General features: G+C 41.2%; 1 protein-coding gene across 1 annotated transcript in view; it reads right to left on the bottom strand.

Moving 5' to 3' along the window:
* The window catches only part of SLCO5A1 (solute carrier organic anion transporter family member 5A1), a 126,953-nt gene that overhangs the window by 27,871 nt on the left and 80,738 nt on the right, over window positions 1–18,344 (bottom strand). Inside the window, exons 6-7 of the mRNA XM_033932794.1 lie at window positions 13,581–13,779; window positions 3,050–3,209 (exon numbers count right to left, since the gene is read on the bottom strand). Coding sequence (XP_033788685.1) covers window positions 3,050–3,209; window positions 13,581–13,779 — 359 coding nt within the window. The remainder of the gene's footprint in view (window positions 1–3,049; window positions 3,210–13,580; window positions 13,780–18,344) is intronic.

Genomic DNA, 18,344 nt, shown 5'->3' with positions numbered 1-18,344 from the left:
ACAGGTTTGTAGGAATCAGGAACATATAGAGAAAGGAGAGCAGAGACCCCTGCAAGAAGAGAAAAAGAGCAAAGAGACTGGGGATGAGAAAGAGAGCAGAGATGCTTGTAGGGAGAAAAAGCGAGGCAGTAATGTTACAGCTGGAGAGTGCAGACTGAAGAAGAAAGCAGAGACAGCGCTACACAGGGAAATAGAGGGGGAGAGAGACAGAAAGAAAAAGAAAGACAGACATATATTCTACCACCTGTTAATGTAACGGGCTTAACGACTAGTCTGATAATAAAGCCCATAGTAGAGCTTCCATACTGAAACCCTTTCTAAATGCCGATTGCGCTGGTGCTAAGATATGATCTTCCAAACAGGTTAGCAGTTGGTCAGCCACAAAGCATAGTTACTTACCATAACAGGTGTTATCCAGGGACAGTAGGCAGATATTCTCACATGTGGAGAAACAGCTTTACACACTTTTGACTGTAAGCGTGCCTTGTCTTACTACATACAAAGAACTAAGCCACACAGGACTTTACCTCAATTGTTCATCTCTTTTGATCCTAACAAATTGGGCTTGCCTGTAACTAAGACAATTATTTCCACAAGGTTAGCGGCCTATATTTCCTTCTGCTATTCTCAGGCTGGGCTGCAGCTCGAGGGATGTGTTACAGCATTTAAGGTCCGAGCTATGGCAGCATCAGTAACTTTTTAAAAAAATTTAGGCAATTTTTCATTTTACAATGACAAAACAGTCAAAAGAAAACAGGGAGGATGCCTCCAGTTGGCCAATGTTTTAAGGTAGGAGGGTTATGGGGGGCTGGGGATCCGTCGGGGGGATGCCCGTGATGTTTGGTGGGGTCCAGAAGGAGGGACTGGGCAACCCTCCTGCTGGTAGTCTTCAGGGGGGGGTTACCACTAAACTTATCGCTAAACCTCAGCGGCAACTCGATTTTCTTAGCGTCGCCTGTGTATTCTGAGGGGAAAATGAAACTGGTAGCACTGACAGCTGACAATGTAAGATATATGGCAACTGAACTTCAAATATTTTCCATTCCTGGAATGTCATACTGGAACAAGTTCACTGGGCAACTAAGATTATGCGCAGATGACCACAACTTTAAGAAGATGTTAAAATCCAAGCTGTTTGTAGAAGCATACTTTTTTTTTTTTTTAATAAATCTTTATTCATTTTTTTTAAACTCACAATAAGTATAACACAAAATACAATCATTTTATACTTTAACATTATTTATTATATCATCAAATTAAAGCTTTCATCAGATATCCCCCCTCTTTATATCCAACAATTAATCATAAACAAAAGAAATCATAAAATATTTCCACCCCCCCTCCCCCTGGACATTTATGAACAAAATTTTCTCATTGGTTGTAGAAGCATACTTTTGATTTGTCTTTCCTAACGCTGTCTGAGTATTTTGTCAACACCTTATCAAATACGTTATTGAACAATTTGTAGGTCCTATTTCTTATGTGCTTTAATATTATTTTGAAGAATAATTTGTATTGTTCTTTGTTCATTGTTTTTGCTTTATGTATGTTCATATGGAAACCGCTGCGACTCCAGGAGGTATATAAAGTTTTAAAATAAATAAATTAGGTGGGCTTTGGGCGATTCTCTATAAGATGCCCATGTGCTTAGGCAGCTTCTGAGATTGGGCGCCCTATACAGAATCTGACCCTAAGGTCCTGATTCTGCAAAGTGCTCCTACAGCTGTTTAATCAGCCAATCGGGAGGCACGTTTTCTAAAAAAAAAAAAAATGCTCCCCAGGCAGGCCGCCTATATTGAAGACGCCTCCAGGGAGCCTAGAGAGGCCCGCAAGCCCACCTAAGCAGAGTGGGAGACGCTTACAATGTAGGCTAGCAAAATGCTGGCCTACATGGTAAGTAGATGCAGTCGCTATTCCTAATCGCGGCAAGAATCTCCCTACCGCGATTAGTATAGCGGCCGCAGCTACGGCCGCCAGTCTCCCCTCCACATACTGAAAGTGAAAATGTCAAGAAGGATACTTATCTCTAATCACATTAACTTATTAAGTAACCCACTCAAAACTAGATAATAAAAAGGGAACTTTTCACAGATTTCAATTATTCTTATGTTCTTAATCCCTTAGGGCTTATTTTCAAAACAGAAAGACATCCAAAAAACGGCATAAAGTGGCACTTGGACGTTTTAATTGCCAAACATCAAAATGCTGATTTTCAAAACTGATTTTTCAGATGTCTTCTGAGCCATTTTTCCTCCAGTACATCTAAATCTTAAGGGATCATGTTAAAAGCATATTTTGGGCAGGATTAGGGCGGACTTAGGACTTGGACATCTTGCACGGATAATGAAACCTTTTTGAAGACGTCCAGGACATCATTTAGATGTTCGGAGTTAGACCTGTTTTAAAAGCGCATAAGAACCAAAAAGGTACCCAAACTGACCAGATGACCATTGGACAGATATAAGCATGACCCCTCCACACTCCCCCAGTGATCACTGACCCCTTCCTACCCCTCAAAGATGTGAAAGAAACAGTACATACCAGCCTCTATGACAGCTGCAGTTATTATGGGAAATCCTAGTAGAGCAGCAAGCATCTGGAGTAGCTTGGTGGGTGGTGTAGTGAACCATAAAGAGGGCAATCCAGGCCCATATTCCAACCTACCCACTACATTTATGGTGGAAAGTGTGAGCCCACGAAAACTCACTCAAAATCTACTGTACTGCCATATAGGTAACACCAGCAGCCATAAGGACAATTGGGGTGGTAGACAAATAGGTATAGTAGGTTTTGGGGAAGTTTTGGAGGACTCACCATACACTATAAGGTTATGGGGAAATGTGTACCTGGCACCCTTTATGTGAAATTCACAGCAGTCCCTCAAGGTGCCACACTGCTCTGTTGGCATGTCTGTGTGATCAATTAATGAAAATGCTGGTTTCAAAAATGGGCGTTTTCTGGACCCGGCTTAAGTCAGACTTCAATGTCTTATTTAAAATGCCCCTCCACATATACAAGGATAACAATATAATAACTTGATAATACTCACCAGAAGACTATGATTTCCAATACTAATGCAACCAGCTAAACAAGGGTTGAAATATGTAATTCCATCTGATCCACAGACTGGCTCATACTCATGAATTTTACAACCGCAATTTACATTACAGCTACCTGTTAGATTCCTATGTGCCAGAGTAAGAGTGGGACTGCAAAGGAAAAAAAAACCAAAAGCTTAACAAATTTCAATGTCTATATCACATTAATTAAAAATATTTTAAAAATACAATTACATAACATAACATAGCAGTTGTATACTGCAAAACTATGTAGATCCTTGTGGTTAACAATTAAAGAAAGTTGAACATCAGGGGCAGCGAATTACAAAAAATATATGATAGTCAATTAGAAAAATTTATCATACAAGTAAGTTTTTAAACTGTTTTCTAAAATTAATATACAATATACAATTTAAAAAATAGCTAGCGAATAACAAAATTCCAAATAGCTGCTTGATAGAGCAATTTGTTATGAAATCTTTTATAACAGCATCTTCTAACTGATGGGAAATCAAACATTGTTGAAATACGTGAAGAATGTCAAAAACTGGAAAAATTAAAATGGTCCGAGCCATACCATGCGCCACCTAGCCAATGCAGCTCTCTATAGTATGGTGTTAAATTATCTGCCTTTTTTAATCTAAAAAATTAAATGTACCGCGGTGTTTTCTATCAGTCACAGTCGATAATAAATTTTTTTAAAGACGACCCAAGTGTACGATATTACAATAATCCAATATTTCCAAAACAAGTGATTAGACCAGTAGTCTAAATGAACTATCCTCAAAGTTAACATCCTAAAGTATATTCCACTCTGATACAATTTTATTGCCCCAGAAGTTTTTTCTTTCCACTCTTCAAGCTCATTCAAAACTACTACTGGAATTTTGGAGCTTTGAGTCTTCAATTGCAACTACACAAGGATTTTTGAGATACAGAAAACTGACAATAGATAAAGACAATATGGCCAATCAAGTCTGCCCAACCCTGCTGTTTGTATACCGTCCTCTTCCTTAGAAATTGTATGTGCCTGTCCCATATCACAGCTCCTTTGGTAGGGTTGAGAATTTGGAAGATATTCAATGTTGCTATCTCGGTTTCCTCTCCCATCTGTAACCTAAATGGAATAGCTTCTTCCATTACCCTAACAAAATCAATAAACGAGAATTCCATCAATGGAGACTCTTCTTTCACACGGAAGAGCTGGGAGTAACTAGACAGCAGAACCCACCTCTTCAGAAAACCTGCAGGCTCTTGCTTAAAAATTGAAACCCAACAGAGAATTTCAAGGGGAAGTCGAGAACTGAGTTTATATACGAGGTCTGACAATTAAGTTTGCAAACTTGCCTCTCTGCGCTTATGTTGACAGCACTGTACAAACAACTCGGTAAGGTTTCATAACCTTGGTATATCAGTGTCTCACAGCTGTGTTCGTGTTGACACGTGGTGGTGTCTTGCTGAGTGGCATTCATTATTGCTGTTGCATGTTTTTGTGTGCCATTGCAAGAATGTCGGAGCTTGAATTAGAGCAATGAACAAACATTAAATTTCTTGTTAAATTTGGCAAGAGTGGAAGCAAAATCAGGGACATGTTAGTCCAAGTTTATGGGGATAATGCCATGAAGAAAATGGCAGTATACAAATGGATTAAACATTTTTCTGAAGGGAGAGAAAGCGTCCCTGATGAAGAAAGGTCAGGGCGGTCAGTAACAAGCAGAACTGGAAAAAATGTTGTATAAATTCATCGAATTGTGCATCAAAATCATCATCTGACTGAAAAGCATAGTAGACCAAGTAAACATTGATAGAGAAACAGTTAGGACAATCTTAACTGAAAATCTTGGCATGAGAAAGGTGTGTGCAAAAATGGTCCTGAAGGAGCTCACCAATGAACAAAAGCAAAGGACAGTCGAAGTTTGCCAAGACCTTTTGGTACTGGTGATGAAACATGGTTGTACCAATACCATCCTGAAACAAAGCGTCAAAGTGCACAATGGAAATCAGCCAATTCTCCATAACCAAAAAAATTACACCAGTCCAAATCAAGAGTCAAAATGATGTTGCTAAACTTTTTTTTATATCAGGGGGGATGTTCATTATGAATTTGTACCATCTGGACAAACAGTTAACCAAGTTTAGTATTTGGAAATGCTGAAAAGGCTGCATGAAAAAGTTAGACGAAAACGATCTGAATTTTTCGCCAACAACTCAAGGCTCTTATATCATGAGAATGCACCAGCTCATACAGCACGGTCTGTGAGGGGTTTTTTAGCCAGAAAACAAATAACTGTAATGGAACACCCTCCCTACTCACCTGATCTGACCCCCAATGAATTTTTTCTTTACCTGAAGATAAAGGAAATATTGAAAAGACAACATTTTGATGACATTCAAGACATCAAGGGTAATACAACGACAGCTCTGATGAGTATTCCAGAAAAAAAGAGTTCCAAAAATTGTTTTGAAGGGTGGAATGGTGCTAGCCTCAGTGCATAACTTCCCAAGGGGAGTACTTCGAAGGTGACCATAGTGATATTCAGCAATGAGGTATGTACCACTTTTTTTTAAGAATTAGTTTGCAAACTTAATTGTGAGACACCTGCCTACTTTACTGGAGGTCAGCTCCCTTGAAGTAGTTGTGACAACAACAATGTAGCAGAAACCCTTTAAGGCTAATAAATTGTCTTCAAATAATGTATAAGTTTTGAGGATCAGCTGGACATTGACATTGATGCGCATGGACATTGATGCATGGACATTGATGATTTTGAGGTTGAAGAGTCTCGCCAAACAAGTCATTCCAGCCTTTCATCAGGGGAACTAGTAGGAGAACTAGTAGAAGAGGCAATGTTTTCATGGGCAACCTGGGAAGTATGAGTGACCTGGTCTCATGTCCTTGGATGCTGTTATAACTCCACCATAATCAATGAGGATGAGTGACGCCAATTTGAGTGTACCACAGTAGCCATTATCTTAGTGGTTTTTGTCAGGGTATGATGTTGATGCATCCTGGCCTCTGCCCAACATTTGACATCATGATGATGATAATGAATCCTCTCTTATCTTCAGATGGGATCTTATTGATGTTCAGTCCTAGCGGGAACTATCAATGCTCAATGTGAAGGCTGATCTGTGTACTCTCAATGTCCATCTAGACCCAGCTTCTTAATTCATGAAAAAGTGAGAGCAGGTATACCTGGCCACCTTTTCCCAGGACCTCACTTACTCCCCCCGCTTCAGCGGTTCCCTTTGTCAAAGTGAGGCTCCTGACTCCTAGAGGTATTCTCACAGTATTACCTCTAGGAGTAAAGCTGCCTTTTAATATTTATGCCCTGAATGAAGGCAGCGAAGGAATTAGAGGGCTACTGACAAAGCAGAGCTTTAAAGCAGTGTTTCTCAACATGTGGTACTGCACGCGAGCCACTTGTGGGGGGTACGAATCACATGTCTCCTGCTCCCCCTTCCTACAGCAGCATGCCTCCTCTGCTGAACAGCCTTCTCATCCACGTGCTCAGGAAGGTCCTGTCGGCTCCACCCACTTGAAGGCTCTGCATCAGTTAAGCTAGCACCAGTGCCAGGCCTTGAATAGACTCCAGACTCCCTGACAAGCAGTCAGGGAGCAAGAGGATGGCAGAAGACGGAGAGCTCTTCATCGCTGGAGTTAGCTTGGTGTTGAATGGACTGTGGGGCCACACTGGTTGACCCAGAAGGCGAAGCTTCTGGGTCAACCAGTGTGGCCCCACAGTCCAAGCAACACCAAGCTAACTCCAGTGATGAAGTTTCAAGTTTTATTAAAAATTTGATTAATTGCCTAAACAAAGTTTCAAGGCGATGAACAATAAAATACAACCAATAGGTTTAATTTTTGCTTTTTACAAAGCCCTGAGTCTTCTGCTACCGTCCCGCTGCCTGTCAAGGAGTCTGGAGTCTATACAAGGCCCAGCACTAGCACTAGCTTAACTGACGCAGAGCTTGGGTGGGGGTATTCGGTTGATATTTGTTAGACTTAGGGGTACTTGTCCTGAAGAAGTTGAGAAACGCTGCTTTAAAGTACCCTAGGAAGGCCCTCGTTTAACCATTTAGGCTCCACTTCAGGGAGCCTGCCAGGGATTGGAGGTTCCAGTGGAGGACTACAGGACCTTTAAAGTAGGCTAGCAGACCCTTCAATTCTAAAGCATCTCCAAAGAAAATAACTATATTTCCAGAAATATAGCTATTTTCTTGCTAAAATAGGTTGTAAAGCCTCTTTCACATGTTCATTATTGCCATTAATGCTTTGCATAAATTTGCATCACATCAGCTCATTACTGCCAAATTTAAATAAGCTTCAAAGTATACAAGTTTATTACTGCAACGTGTACTTTTGCAACATGGTTTCACAAAAGTGCACTTTACCTGAAATATAGAGAAAAACACCTGAAATTTTGTATTTTTCCATGTTTCTGGAATTTTACGTTATTTTTTTTTTTAATTCTTTATTATAGTTTGAAAAATTATATAAGCATCACAACTTGAGCAGGAAAAACAACAGAAAACAATTGACAATCTCAGGATTAACTAACCCCCTCTTTTACTAAGGTGCGCTAACTGATTAGCGCACGCTAATCGAATTAGCACGTGCTACAAGCTAATGCGTCCATAGACTAACATACATGCATTAGCATTTAGCACACACTAAATTGATTAGCGCGCGCTAATCGGTTAGTGCATCTTAGTAATAGAGGGCCTAAGTGTTATATAGGAAACAAATTATTTTATCTTCTTAGACCTCAAAAACCTATGAGGGAGAAGACTCCTCCCCATCCAATTATCGCCCAATAGCAAACATTCCGCTCCTAACCAAATTGCTAGAGTCCATCGTCTCCTCCCAACTTTCAGCCTACCTGGAAAGATTCTCTATCCTCCTGCCCTATCAATACGGCTTCAGACCCAACTTCAGTACCGAAACCCTCCTGGCCTCCCTTATCTCGAAGATCCAACAATTTCATTCTCATAAAAAATTTGCCGTTCTCCTTCAATTCGACCTCTCTGCTGCCTTTGACGTTGTCCACCATGACATTCTAATCTTCCTACTCTCCGAGATAGGCATCAGTTCTACAGTCCTCGACTGGTTTTCGAACTTCTTACGTTCTCGCTCTTACACCGTCACCAAACATGGTTCCTCCTCCTCCCCATGGAAACCGACTTGTGGAGTCCCACAAGGCTCCCCCCTATCTCCCATCCTCTTCAACATTTATATGTCCTCCCTGAACCTTCTCCACCTATCCCCCCTAGAAACACTCTACACCTACGCCGACGATATCCTGGTCCTCATCGAGACCGACGCAAACCTCACCAATCTCGCAGCTAACATTTCTTCCTGCATAACCAACCTTCAATCCTGGGCTCACACTGTACAAATGAAATTGAATGAGTCCAAAACCAAACTACTATGGCTCGGCCCCAAACTTGACCAATTACCCACTTCAATCCCACTGCCCACAGGTTCCTCTCTACAGCTGGAGTTCTCTAGCAAAGTTCTGGGCATCACCATAGATTCATCATTATCCTTCAATGACCACCTCAACTCCCTGATAAAAAAATGCTTTTGCAGCCTTCACATGCTGAGGAAAGTGAGGTCCTGCTTCCACCAAAAACACTTTGCCATTATCCTTTCCAGATTGGACTATTGCAATTCCATTTACCTAAGCGTAACAAAGAAAAGCCTTCACAGACTCCAACTAATACAGAACACCGCGGCCAAACTTATCTTCTCAAAAAGTAAGTTTGATCATGTCTCACCGCTCCTATCCAAACTCCACTGGCTTCCCGTTATTTCCAGGGTCCACTTTAAATGTGCCTGTCTAACCTTCAAGATCCTCCATGGTATCCTCCCTCCTTTTATCCCTCTATCCTGGAATTCCTCAAATCCAACCTCCACTAGATCCACGCAAAAATTAAAACTATCCTACCCCTCCTTAAAAGGCATCTCCCTTGTTGGTAAACTTGGCTCTTCCCTCCCTTTCAGAATCGCTCAGCTCTGGAACAGTCTCCCTTCCCCTCTCCGCAATTTGAGCCCACTTCTACCATTCCGTAATCATCTGAAGACCTGGCTCTTCTCCAAAACGTAACCCCGTCCCGTTCCTGGCACTCTTACACCTAACCTCTCTCCTCTCTTACTTATAAATTCCACTGGAGTTCCGTTCCTTCCCTAACCATGTAAACCGTGTCGAGCTCCATCTGCGGAGATGATGCGGTATATAAATCCAAGATTTAGTTTAGTTTAGTTTAGTTTAGTTTAAAATATGGGACTAAAATTTTTGATGAAAAAGGAAAGAAAGAACAAAAGGCTTAAATGGTGACTCCTAGTATACTTCTCCCTCTGTATTCATGGTTTCAGCAATCACGGTTTCGATTATTCGTGGTTTTTAGCTTGCTTTCTGGCTCCCCCCCCCCCCCCAAATTACATCAGCTTGCACAGAGAAATCACCGATTTCAAGCGTTTACAGAGAAAATCGCCAATTCCCAGCACTTTCTTCACCGTGTTTTGCCTCTCCTTCAGGAACAGGCCAGGTCTCCCACTATGTTATTTGTGGTTTCACCATATTCACAAAAAAGTTATTTGCAGTTTTTCTGTATTTGCAGGTCTGTTAATCCCCTATCACAGCGAATAAGGAGGGAGAAGTATATCTGTATTACATCCTTTTAACCTCTGGAGATCTTCTTTAAGTCTAGAAAAGTCCACAGATCTCCCATATGAAGAACGTCTGAGCAGACTGCGCTTATATTCTCTCGAAGAGCGCAGAGATAGGGGGGATATGAAACATCAAATACATCACGGGCCGCATTGAAGTGGAGGAAGAAATCTTTTTTCTTAAGGGTCCCACGGCGACAAGAGGACATCCGCTAAAACTTAAGGGGGGAAGATTTCATGGTGACACCAAGAAATACCTCTTCACCGAAAGGGTGATTGATCGATGGAATGGTCTTCCACGCCAGGTGGTCGAGGCCAGTAGCGTGTTTGACTTCAAGAGACGATGAGACAAACAGGTAGGGTTGCTAAAGAGTTATGCTTAAAAGATGGATTCTCAAGGGAGGGAGGGTTCTTGAGTGGGCAGACTTGTTGGGCCGCCGGCCCTTTTCTGCTGTCATACTCTATGTTTCTATGTGCTAAATTGCCACGCACGCTAGACACTAACGCCACCATTGAGCTGGCGTTAGTTTTTTGCGCATAGCACAGGGTTATCACGTGCTAAAAATGCTAGCGCAGCTTAGTAAAAGGAGCCCTTAATGAGACACTTGCATGGGTACATTAATTGAAAAGTGGCCCCAATCTCCTTTGTTTTTTGCCTCATTACTAAGAAGAGTTTTCTTCTTTCCTGAGTTTCTTTATTCACATCAGGGAATATCCACAGTCGCTGCCCAAAAAAGGGAATTTGCGATTTTCGAAAGTAAAACTTCAAGGCAGAATTTAAATCTTGCTGGAAAATAAAGGAAACAAGCAGAGTAGCTCTTTCTTCGTTTTTGATGATATTGTTGATTACAAAATTTCTGAAATATTTCCCAAGTCCATTACACTTTGAACTTGTTGTATTTGATTCTCTTTTACTGGATCATTCCCTGGCTTTTATGTACCCAAAGGTATGTAATAAATATTATTTAAAGGAGGTATGGCTTTGGGAGCGAAACAAAGATTTTGTATTAAATATTTTCTAAACAATTTCACTGCTGAAATTTCCGGTGTTCTCGGGAAGTTTAACAAATGCACATTGAGCCTCCTGTTGACACGCAGCTCCTGATTGGTAAGGCCCGATTTTAGTACAGGAAGAGGCGGTCGGACCATACAGCGAGTGATTTCCTTCACTCGCCAGCGCTCCGGCTGCCCTCTCTGGCTTCTCCAGCTGCCCTCTCATGCCCAGTCATTCATGGTCGGAAAATACCGCGAATGACCGGAACCACGAACTGCCGACCGTGAATTCGTGGGAGAGCACTGTAGTTGAATAAACATATAATAAAATAAACATAAAAACAATCTTCAAGGAAATACCATAATGTGGATAAAAAAGATCATGGAAAGTTCATCAACCTTATCAAGAGAAACTAAAAAAAGGCATCTACAAATAACTGCGTCTTTAGTAATTTTCTAAAGATACCCTTTTCACAGCAATTTTGTATCTGACCCATCAAAAAGTTCCATAACTTAACTCCTGCGCAACAGAAAGTCATTTTACCGGTCTCAACAAGTCTTGGGTTCACAGACGTCTTCAGTAAAGCTAAATTTTCAGAACGCAAAGATCTTTTTTTTATATAACTGAATATATTACTTTTAAGCAATTCTGGGATGTTTCCATACATAAATTGATGGCAAATCATCACTACTTTATACTGGACTCTGAAGGCGACTGGAAGCCAGTGCAATTTTTAAAGATATAGTGAAATATGGTCATATTTAGACAAACCCATTATCAGACATGCTGCTGCATTTTGTATGACCTGCAAAGCTCTGCATCTTGTCTTTGTTATCCCAAGGTACAGGGCATTGCAGTAATCAAGCCTCAACAAGACCATGGCCTTGAAAAATAAAGGATGAGAAAATAAAAAATAATTCAGCCGATTCTCATAATAGTGTGGTCATGCTGAACAAAAACTAGGATGGTTCAGAAGGTTAACAAACAAAACTAAGGCCCCCTTTTACTAAACCACGATAACGGTTTTTAGCGCTGAATGACCCACGCTGATAGGAACTCTACAAGCATCGGGAGTAGCTCAGGTCATTCAGTGCAGCTCCCTGCATTAAAACCCACTATTGCAGTTTAGTAAAAGGAGGCCTAAATGATCAAAGTGCCTAAAATTCCATAAAGAACAGTTTAGAATATTTCAAATTAAAACCTAATAAAAGGGAAAATGCTGAAGGGCTATGGGAGAGAAAGGCCATGCCTAGACTACTGCAACTTACTTCTTACAGGTCTTCTGCTAAGCCATCTCTCTCCCCTTCAGTCTGTTCAGAATTCTGTTGTACGCCTCATAGTCTGCCCGTGTTATACTCACATTACCCCTCTCCTCAACTCACTTCATTGGCTCCCTGCCTTCTTCCGCATATAATAATAATAATAATTTGTTTCTTATATACCGCTATACCGTGAAGTTTGAAGCGGTTTACAATAAAGATACATTTGACAGTACATGGGATAGAAACGGTTTACAATAAAGATAAGTTTAGTCAGTACATGGGATGCAAGTGGTTTACATTAAAGATTCATTTTGTCAGTACATGGGATACAAGTGGGTTACAGTAAAGATATAGTTCAAACTCCTTTTACTGATCTACAAATTATTCAGTATCTCTCTTCTCTTGTCTCTCCCTATACTCCTCCCCAAGAACACCATTCATCAGGTAAGCCTCTCTTGTCTGTACCTTTCTCCTTTACTGCCAACACCCGACTCCATCCCTTCTACTCTACAGTTTAATATGCCTGGAACAAACTGCCTGACTTGGTACATCAGGCTCCATCTCCGGCAGTATTCAAATTCATGCAAAAAGCTCCCTTTTTTTAAAGCTGCTTTTAAGTTCTAACTCTAACCCACTTGTAAAGCACCCATATCTGTTTGTCATTCCCTCTATAGTTCCTTACCCTATCTGCCTTGTCATTCCCTCTATAATGCCCTACCTGTGCAGCATTCACCCTTTTTGTCCTGTTTGTCTGTCACAATTAGATTGTAAGCTCTCTCGAGCAGGGACTGTATCTTGCATGTTAATGTACAGTGCTGGTGCATCCGGTAACGCTATAGTAAGAGTAGAATGCCTGATGCTCTATGTCATTTTTGGCAGTCAAAAGCAAAAATGAGAGGAGTCAACAGGCCACTGCCTAGCGTGAATGTGTCTACACAAGATCAGTGAAAAGAATCTGCAGAGTATGTATTTATAACACAATTTGTATATAACAAATTTGTATACTGAACTATCCTTAGTCCTAGGCGGTTCACAAAATTACACTCATAATATAGCTCCTGGAGGAAAAGTCCATAGTCTGTTTTTGAGAAAGACACGGGGGAAGCCACTGCTTGTCCTGTATTGGTAGCATGGAATATTGCTACACCTTGGGTTTTGGCCAGGTAACAGTGACCTGGATTGGCCACCGTGAGAACGGGCTACTGGGCTTGATGGACCATTGGTCTGACCCAGTAAGGCTATTCTTATGTTCTTAAATCATAAAATTATACAATTAAAACAAAACCAAATCAATCCACAATTAAATCAGCTCTGCAATAATTTGTGTAATTACCATCAACCATAGTTAGTTACGTGGCCAAATGTATGACTAGCGAATTGCTTGTCTTCACAGAAGACTGGTTTAGTGGGTTTTCCTGGTAAATCAGAAATAACACTCTACACATGTCTCTTATAATAGCACAAACAAATATGTTATATGGATGAGGCATTTAAGAATCTCAGCTGTTAATGAGTAAAAATGTTCAGGGCTTTACAAGGCTTTCAAAATGGGAAAAATTAAGAAATAAAATGATAATATTTCATGAACTTACCCTGTAGTATATGGTATATTGATGCCTCCCAGATTAATGCTTTCACATCCCACAATGAAAAGTGTTGAAAAGCACAACAAAGAAACACCACTGCAAATCATGGCTAATTTGGCAGACTCTCTTGCACCAAGTTTCAGCTTTTTTATAATGTACCCTCCTAAGAAAATACCAACTCCAGCACTTGGGACAATAATAATACCTAAAACAATAGAATATTAAATGGAAAATATGTCAATTCTAGCAAATCAATATATTAGTAATATGTGCTATGGTTATACACACACACTTTTGGAAGAGTGTATTCTTTATACTAGACACAAACAGCAAAAAAGGAACAATAATAGTTATTAATACAGTTTCAAAAATGGCGTTTAGAATCCAAAAGTAGAGTAAAATAACTCAGCATAGGGAAAAACCCTTTTATAAATTTTCATAGAATCAATCATTGCACCATCTTGTTAGAATAAATGATTTTTAAATAACTTCATAGATTCATAAGTAATTCTTAAATTTCCATAATGTGAAAATAAAGTCCAAAGTCCAAAGTTTTGTGAAAAGCTCATATAAGTAAACAGATTTAGTTTCAATGTCTCTGCAGCGGTGACCCAGCGGGGTTCTGACGCGTTTCGCCGTCCTGGCTTCCTCAGAGAACCCGCTAATGCTGTGTGTGACCTTAAAAAATAAATCCTCCTTTAATAAGAAACAACAAGAAAGATACATAGTAACATTTTACAAAGAGAACTTTTAACAAAGAAAACTTTTAACCAAACACTCACAGACTTGTCAGTTGGGTACCTAATTCAAAAGGGAAAAGAAACTTCCTCGTGTTCTATGACATGAATGCTCTGCTGAGCACCCTGTGCTTATGAGGTGTGAGGCTGTCTATCATCTGTGAAGAAACGCCCACCATTCTACTTCAATACTAGAAACAGTATTAAAGAGCAAAAATGAAATTTCTTAATATATGCCCCCTCTTCTACGAAACTAGCACAGTTTCGTAGAAGAGGGGGATAGTCATTCAGTACTCAAGCAAAATAACTTTTAAACATAATAAGCATTATTTGTGTGGAGGTGAGGAGAGGCCTAGTAGTAGAGATGCCTTAGCACCCTGAAGTTGTGGAATCAAATCCCAGTGACCCTAGGCAAGTCACTTAATCCTCCATTGCCTCAGGTGCAAAATAAGTATCTGTATATATGTAAACCGCTTTGAATGTGTAACCACAAAAATACATTATACAAGCCCCATTCCTTTTCCCTTTATATAGAGCAGGGGTCCCCAAAGTCCCTCCTTGAGGGCCGAATCCAGTCGGGTTTTCAAGATTTCCCCAATGAATATGCATGAGATCTATGTGCATGCACTGTTTTCAATGCATATTCATTGGGGAAATCCTGAAAACCCGACTGGATTCGGCCCTCAAGGAGGGACTTTGGGGACCTCTGATATAGAGAGTATTACAGCTAATCTGATTCTAAAAAGCATTTCAATTATAGCACTGAGAGGTATTTTAGAAAGGATGCACAAGGAAAGATTAGGTTCTTACCTTGATAATCTTCTTTCTAGTAGGCATACACTCTATTCCTGAACCTTTGGGTAGTTAACCTCTTCTCATGAGAACTCTTGTAGGGAGCTTCATTCGGATTATTTTTTGCTCCTCCTTCCTTACTCTGTGCTGTCCTCTAACCCCTCAGTGTGTAACATAATAGTCAACCCTGGAATGGAAACAGAAGAGGGAGGGATACTGGGACTCTCCCCGAGAAACATGTCTGTTCTGCTCATATCATCAAACATATCAGCAAACATATAACATAGCCAAATTCAAACATTACCAATACATAACAAGGTGAAAACAAAACAAACAAGTCACCAACCTGAGCACAACCTGCACTAAGAGTGTGGGAGATATGGATAGATACCCCCTGGAGAGTATAACACAGTAACCCCTGCCTCCTTTCTTGTCAGGGCTTAACAGAAGAAACAAAATATCTGAATTGTCAGGTCTTATTAAGGCAAAAAGCAGGCGAATTCACAGCTGACAGAGCGGGCTTCAGGAATACAGCATGTCGATTAGAAAGATTATCGAGATAAGAACTTAATCTTTCCTTCTAGTACAACAGACACTCTAATCCTGAACCTGTGGGATGTGACAGAGCAGTCCCTTCAGCTTAGAGTGGAACAGATGAGCCTGCAACCAGAATCGAAGTCCAAACGGGGAGTCCTGTTTAGCCGCCACATCTACTCTACAAAACTTCATGAACATATGCATAGAAGACCAAGTAGCAGCCCTACATATCTCTTCTGGGGAAACCGCAGAAGACTCCGCCCATGAGGAAGCAACACCTCACGTGGAATGTGCCTTCACAGATATAGGTGGATGCAATCCACTTCCGATATAGGTGGAAGAAATGGCCATAAGGATCCACCTTGAAGAGTGTACTCAATAATGCAAAGGGCATTGTTTAATTATAAGATGGATATGATCGACTCACGTTAAGTCTTTTTCTATAGGTATTTACTTGTTTTGGGATCTCCTTGTCTTTTCTTTTTTGATTCCCCATATATGGTCTAAGGAAGAGTATTAATATGATGTCTAAATGGATTTCTTCTTTGTATTTCTGTTAACAAGTGAATGCTTGTGGATTTATTTTGAAAATGCATATAAATAAATAAATAAAGGATCTACCTTGAAATTGTTGCCTTCAAGGCTGGCTGCCCTTTATGGACTGCTCCAGCCAGCACAAACAGATGATCTGTCAATCGAAATTTGTTTGTAACTTCTAGGTACTGCAGCAAAAGTCTACACACATACACAGTTTTTAACACCCTATCATGTTTTCTCAAACCAGATAGTCTGTAGGCAGGCAAGTGTACTTTGTGGATGATGTGGAAGCTGGAAACCTTCGGCAAGAAAGATGGGACTGTGTGCAAAGTCACGCCTGAATCTGTAATCCTAAGAAAAGGATCTCTGCAGGACAAAGCCTGAATTTCCAACACTCTCCAAACAGAGGTAATTGCCACCCAAAACACCATCTTAACGGTAAAGTCCATCAAGGATGCTTGCTCCAGAGGCTCATAGGGCGGATCCGCTAGCCCCCGGAGAACTAAATTAAGATTCCATGTCGGAAGAAGCCATCACACTAGAAGGCGGAACTATAATGCGCCCTTCAAAAATCTGGGTACATCAGAATGAGCAGTAAGGATGATCTTATTGAGCCTGGATCCAAAACAGGAGATCCTGGCTATCTGAACTCTCAGGGAGCCAAATGCTAGGCCCTTTTCTAGACCTTCCTGGAGAAAAGCAAGCATTGTCGAGCTCCAGTCTTCACTCCTCTGAATGCATCATGTTTGGAAACACTTCCAGGTATACGCTGCAACAGTCAACTTTTTCCTACATCTCATAATGGTGAGCAAACCATCTGAACAGCCTTTGTGCACTAGTGCTGCAAGCTCGAGCCATGCCGTAACACCAAAGTGATCTGTATCCTGAAGGGCAATCAGGCACTGCGTGAGAAGCTAGGAAAGACAGGGAAGTTCACATTGATCCTGCTGCAGATGTACCAGGTCTGCATACCACAGGCACCTCAGTCAGGCTGACGCTACTAAAATCACCCTTCCCCGGTGTGCCTCAATCCTGAACAGAAGTCGGCCTATCATGGGCCACAGAGGGATGGTATATATAAGACCTGCCTTTGGCCAAGATTGAACCAGGGTGTCCTTCGCTTCCCGGCTTGATGTCTTTGACTGAAGAACTGATTTGCCTTCCTGTTGGTGGCTGATGCCATCAGGTCAAATGTCGGATGCCCCCACTGATTCACTATGCAGTTAAAGGCTTCCGGGACCATGAACATTCCCCGAGATCTAGAGTTTTCCAGCTGAGGAAATCTGCTTGTACATTGTCCACTCCTGCTACATGCACTGCTGAGAGCACTAAAAGATGGGCCTCTGCCCATCAAAACAGCATTTGGGCTTCCAAGTGTAGAGGAGAACTCTTGGTACCCCCTTGGCGATTGACATAGGCCACCGCCACTGCACTGTCTGAGAAAATTCAAACCACTTTGTTCTGCAAGGCATTCCCAAACTCCAGGAGTGTCAGGCAGATGGCTCGAAATTTCAAGCAGTTGATCAATCACTTCCTCTGGGAAGGGGACCAGTGTCCCTGAACTGGACGTCCCTTGCAATGTGTCTCCCAGCCATAGAGGCTGATATCTATCATTAGAATCGACCTTGAAAATATATATATATATATATATATATAAAGAGAGAGAGAGAGGATTCAACCACCAGATCAAACTGTGATGGGCTTCCGCTGTCCAAGGAAGCTGTTGGTGCAGTGGATCCCTCTGTAGGCACCATCAGGAAAGAAGTGTTTACTGGAGCAGACATAAAAGCACCCTTGCCCAGAGGACCATGACCATGGTCACAACCATCAACCCCATAACCTGCAAGTACTGCCAGGCCATCAGAACGAGCATGCTCTGAAACTCCCGTATGCAGAACTTTTTCCCTGTAGGCTTGCAGAAGAAATACTTTGTTTTCCTGTCTCAAACTGGACTCCCAGGTATGCCATGCTCTGTGTTGGTTCTAGGTAGCTCTTCTTGAAGTTGACCACCCAGCTGAGTTTCTGCAGCAAGAGGATCAATCGGTGAACCACTAATCTGCCCTCGGATTCGAACTAGGTTCTGATGAGCCAATGGTCCAGGTATGAATGTACCTGTATGCCAGTCCTGTAAAGATGTGCCACAACCACAACCATCCCCTTGGTGAAG

This window comes from Geotrypetes seraphini, chromosome 2 (genome assembly GCF_902459505.1).
Source record: "Geotrypetes seraphini chromosome 2, aGeoSer1.1, whole genome shotgun sequence".
NCBI classification, from domain to species: Eukaryota; Metazoa; Chordata; class Amphibia; order Gymnophiona; family Dermophiidae; genus Geotrypetes; species Geotrypetes seraphini.
This window is presented reverse-complemented; position numbering and strand designations above follow the sequence as displayed.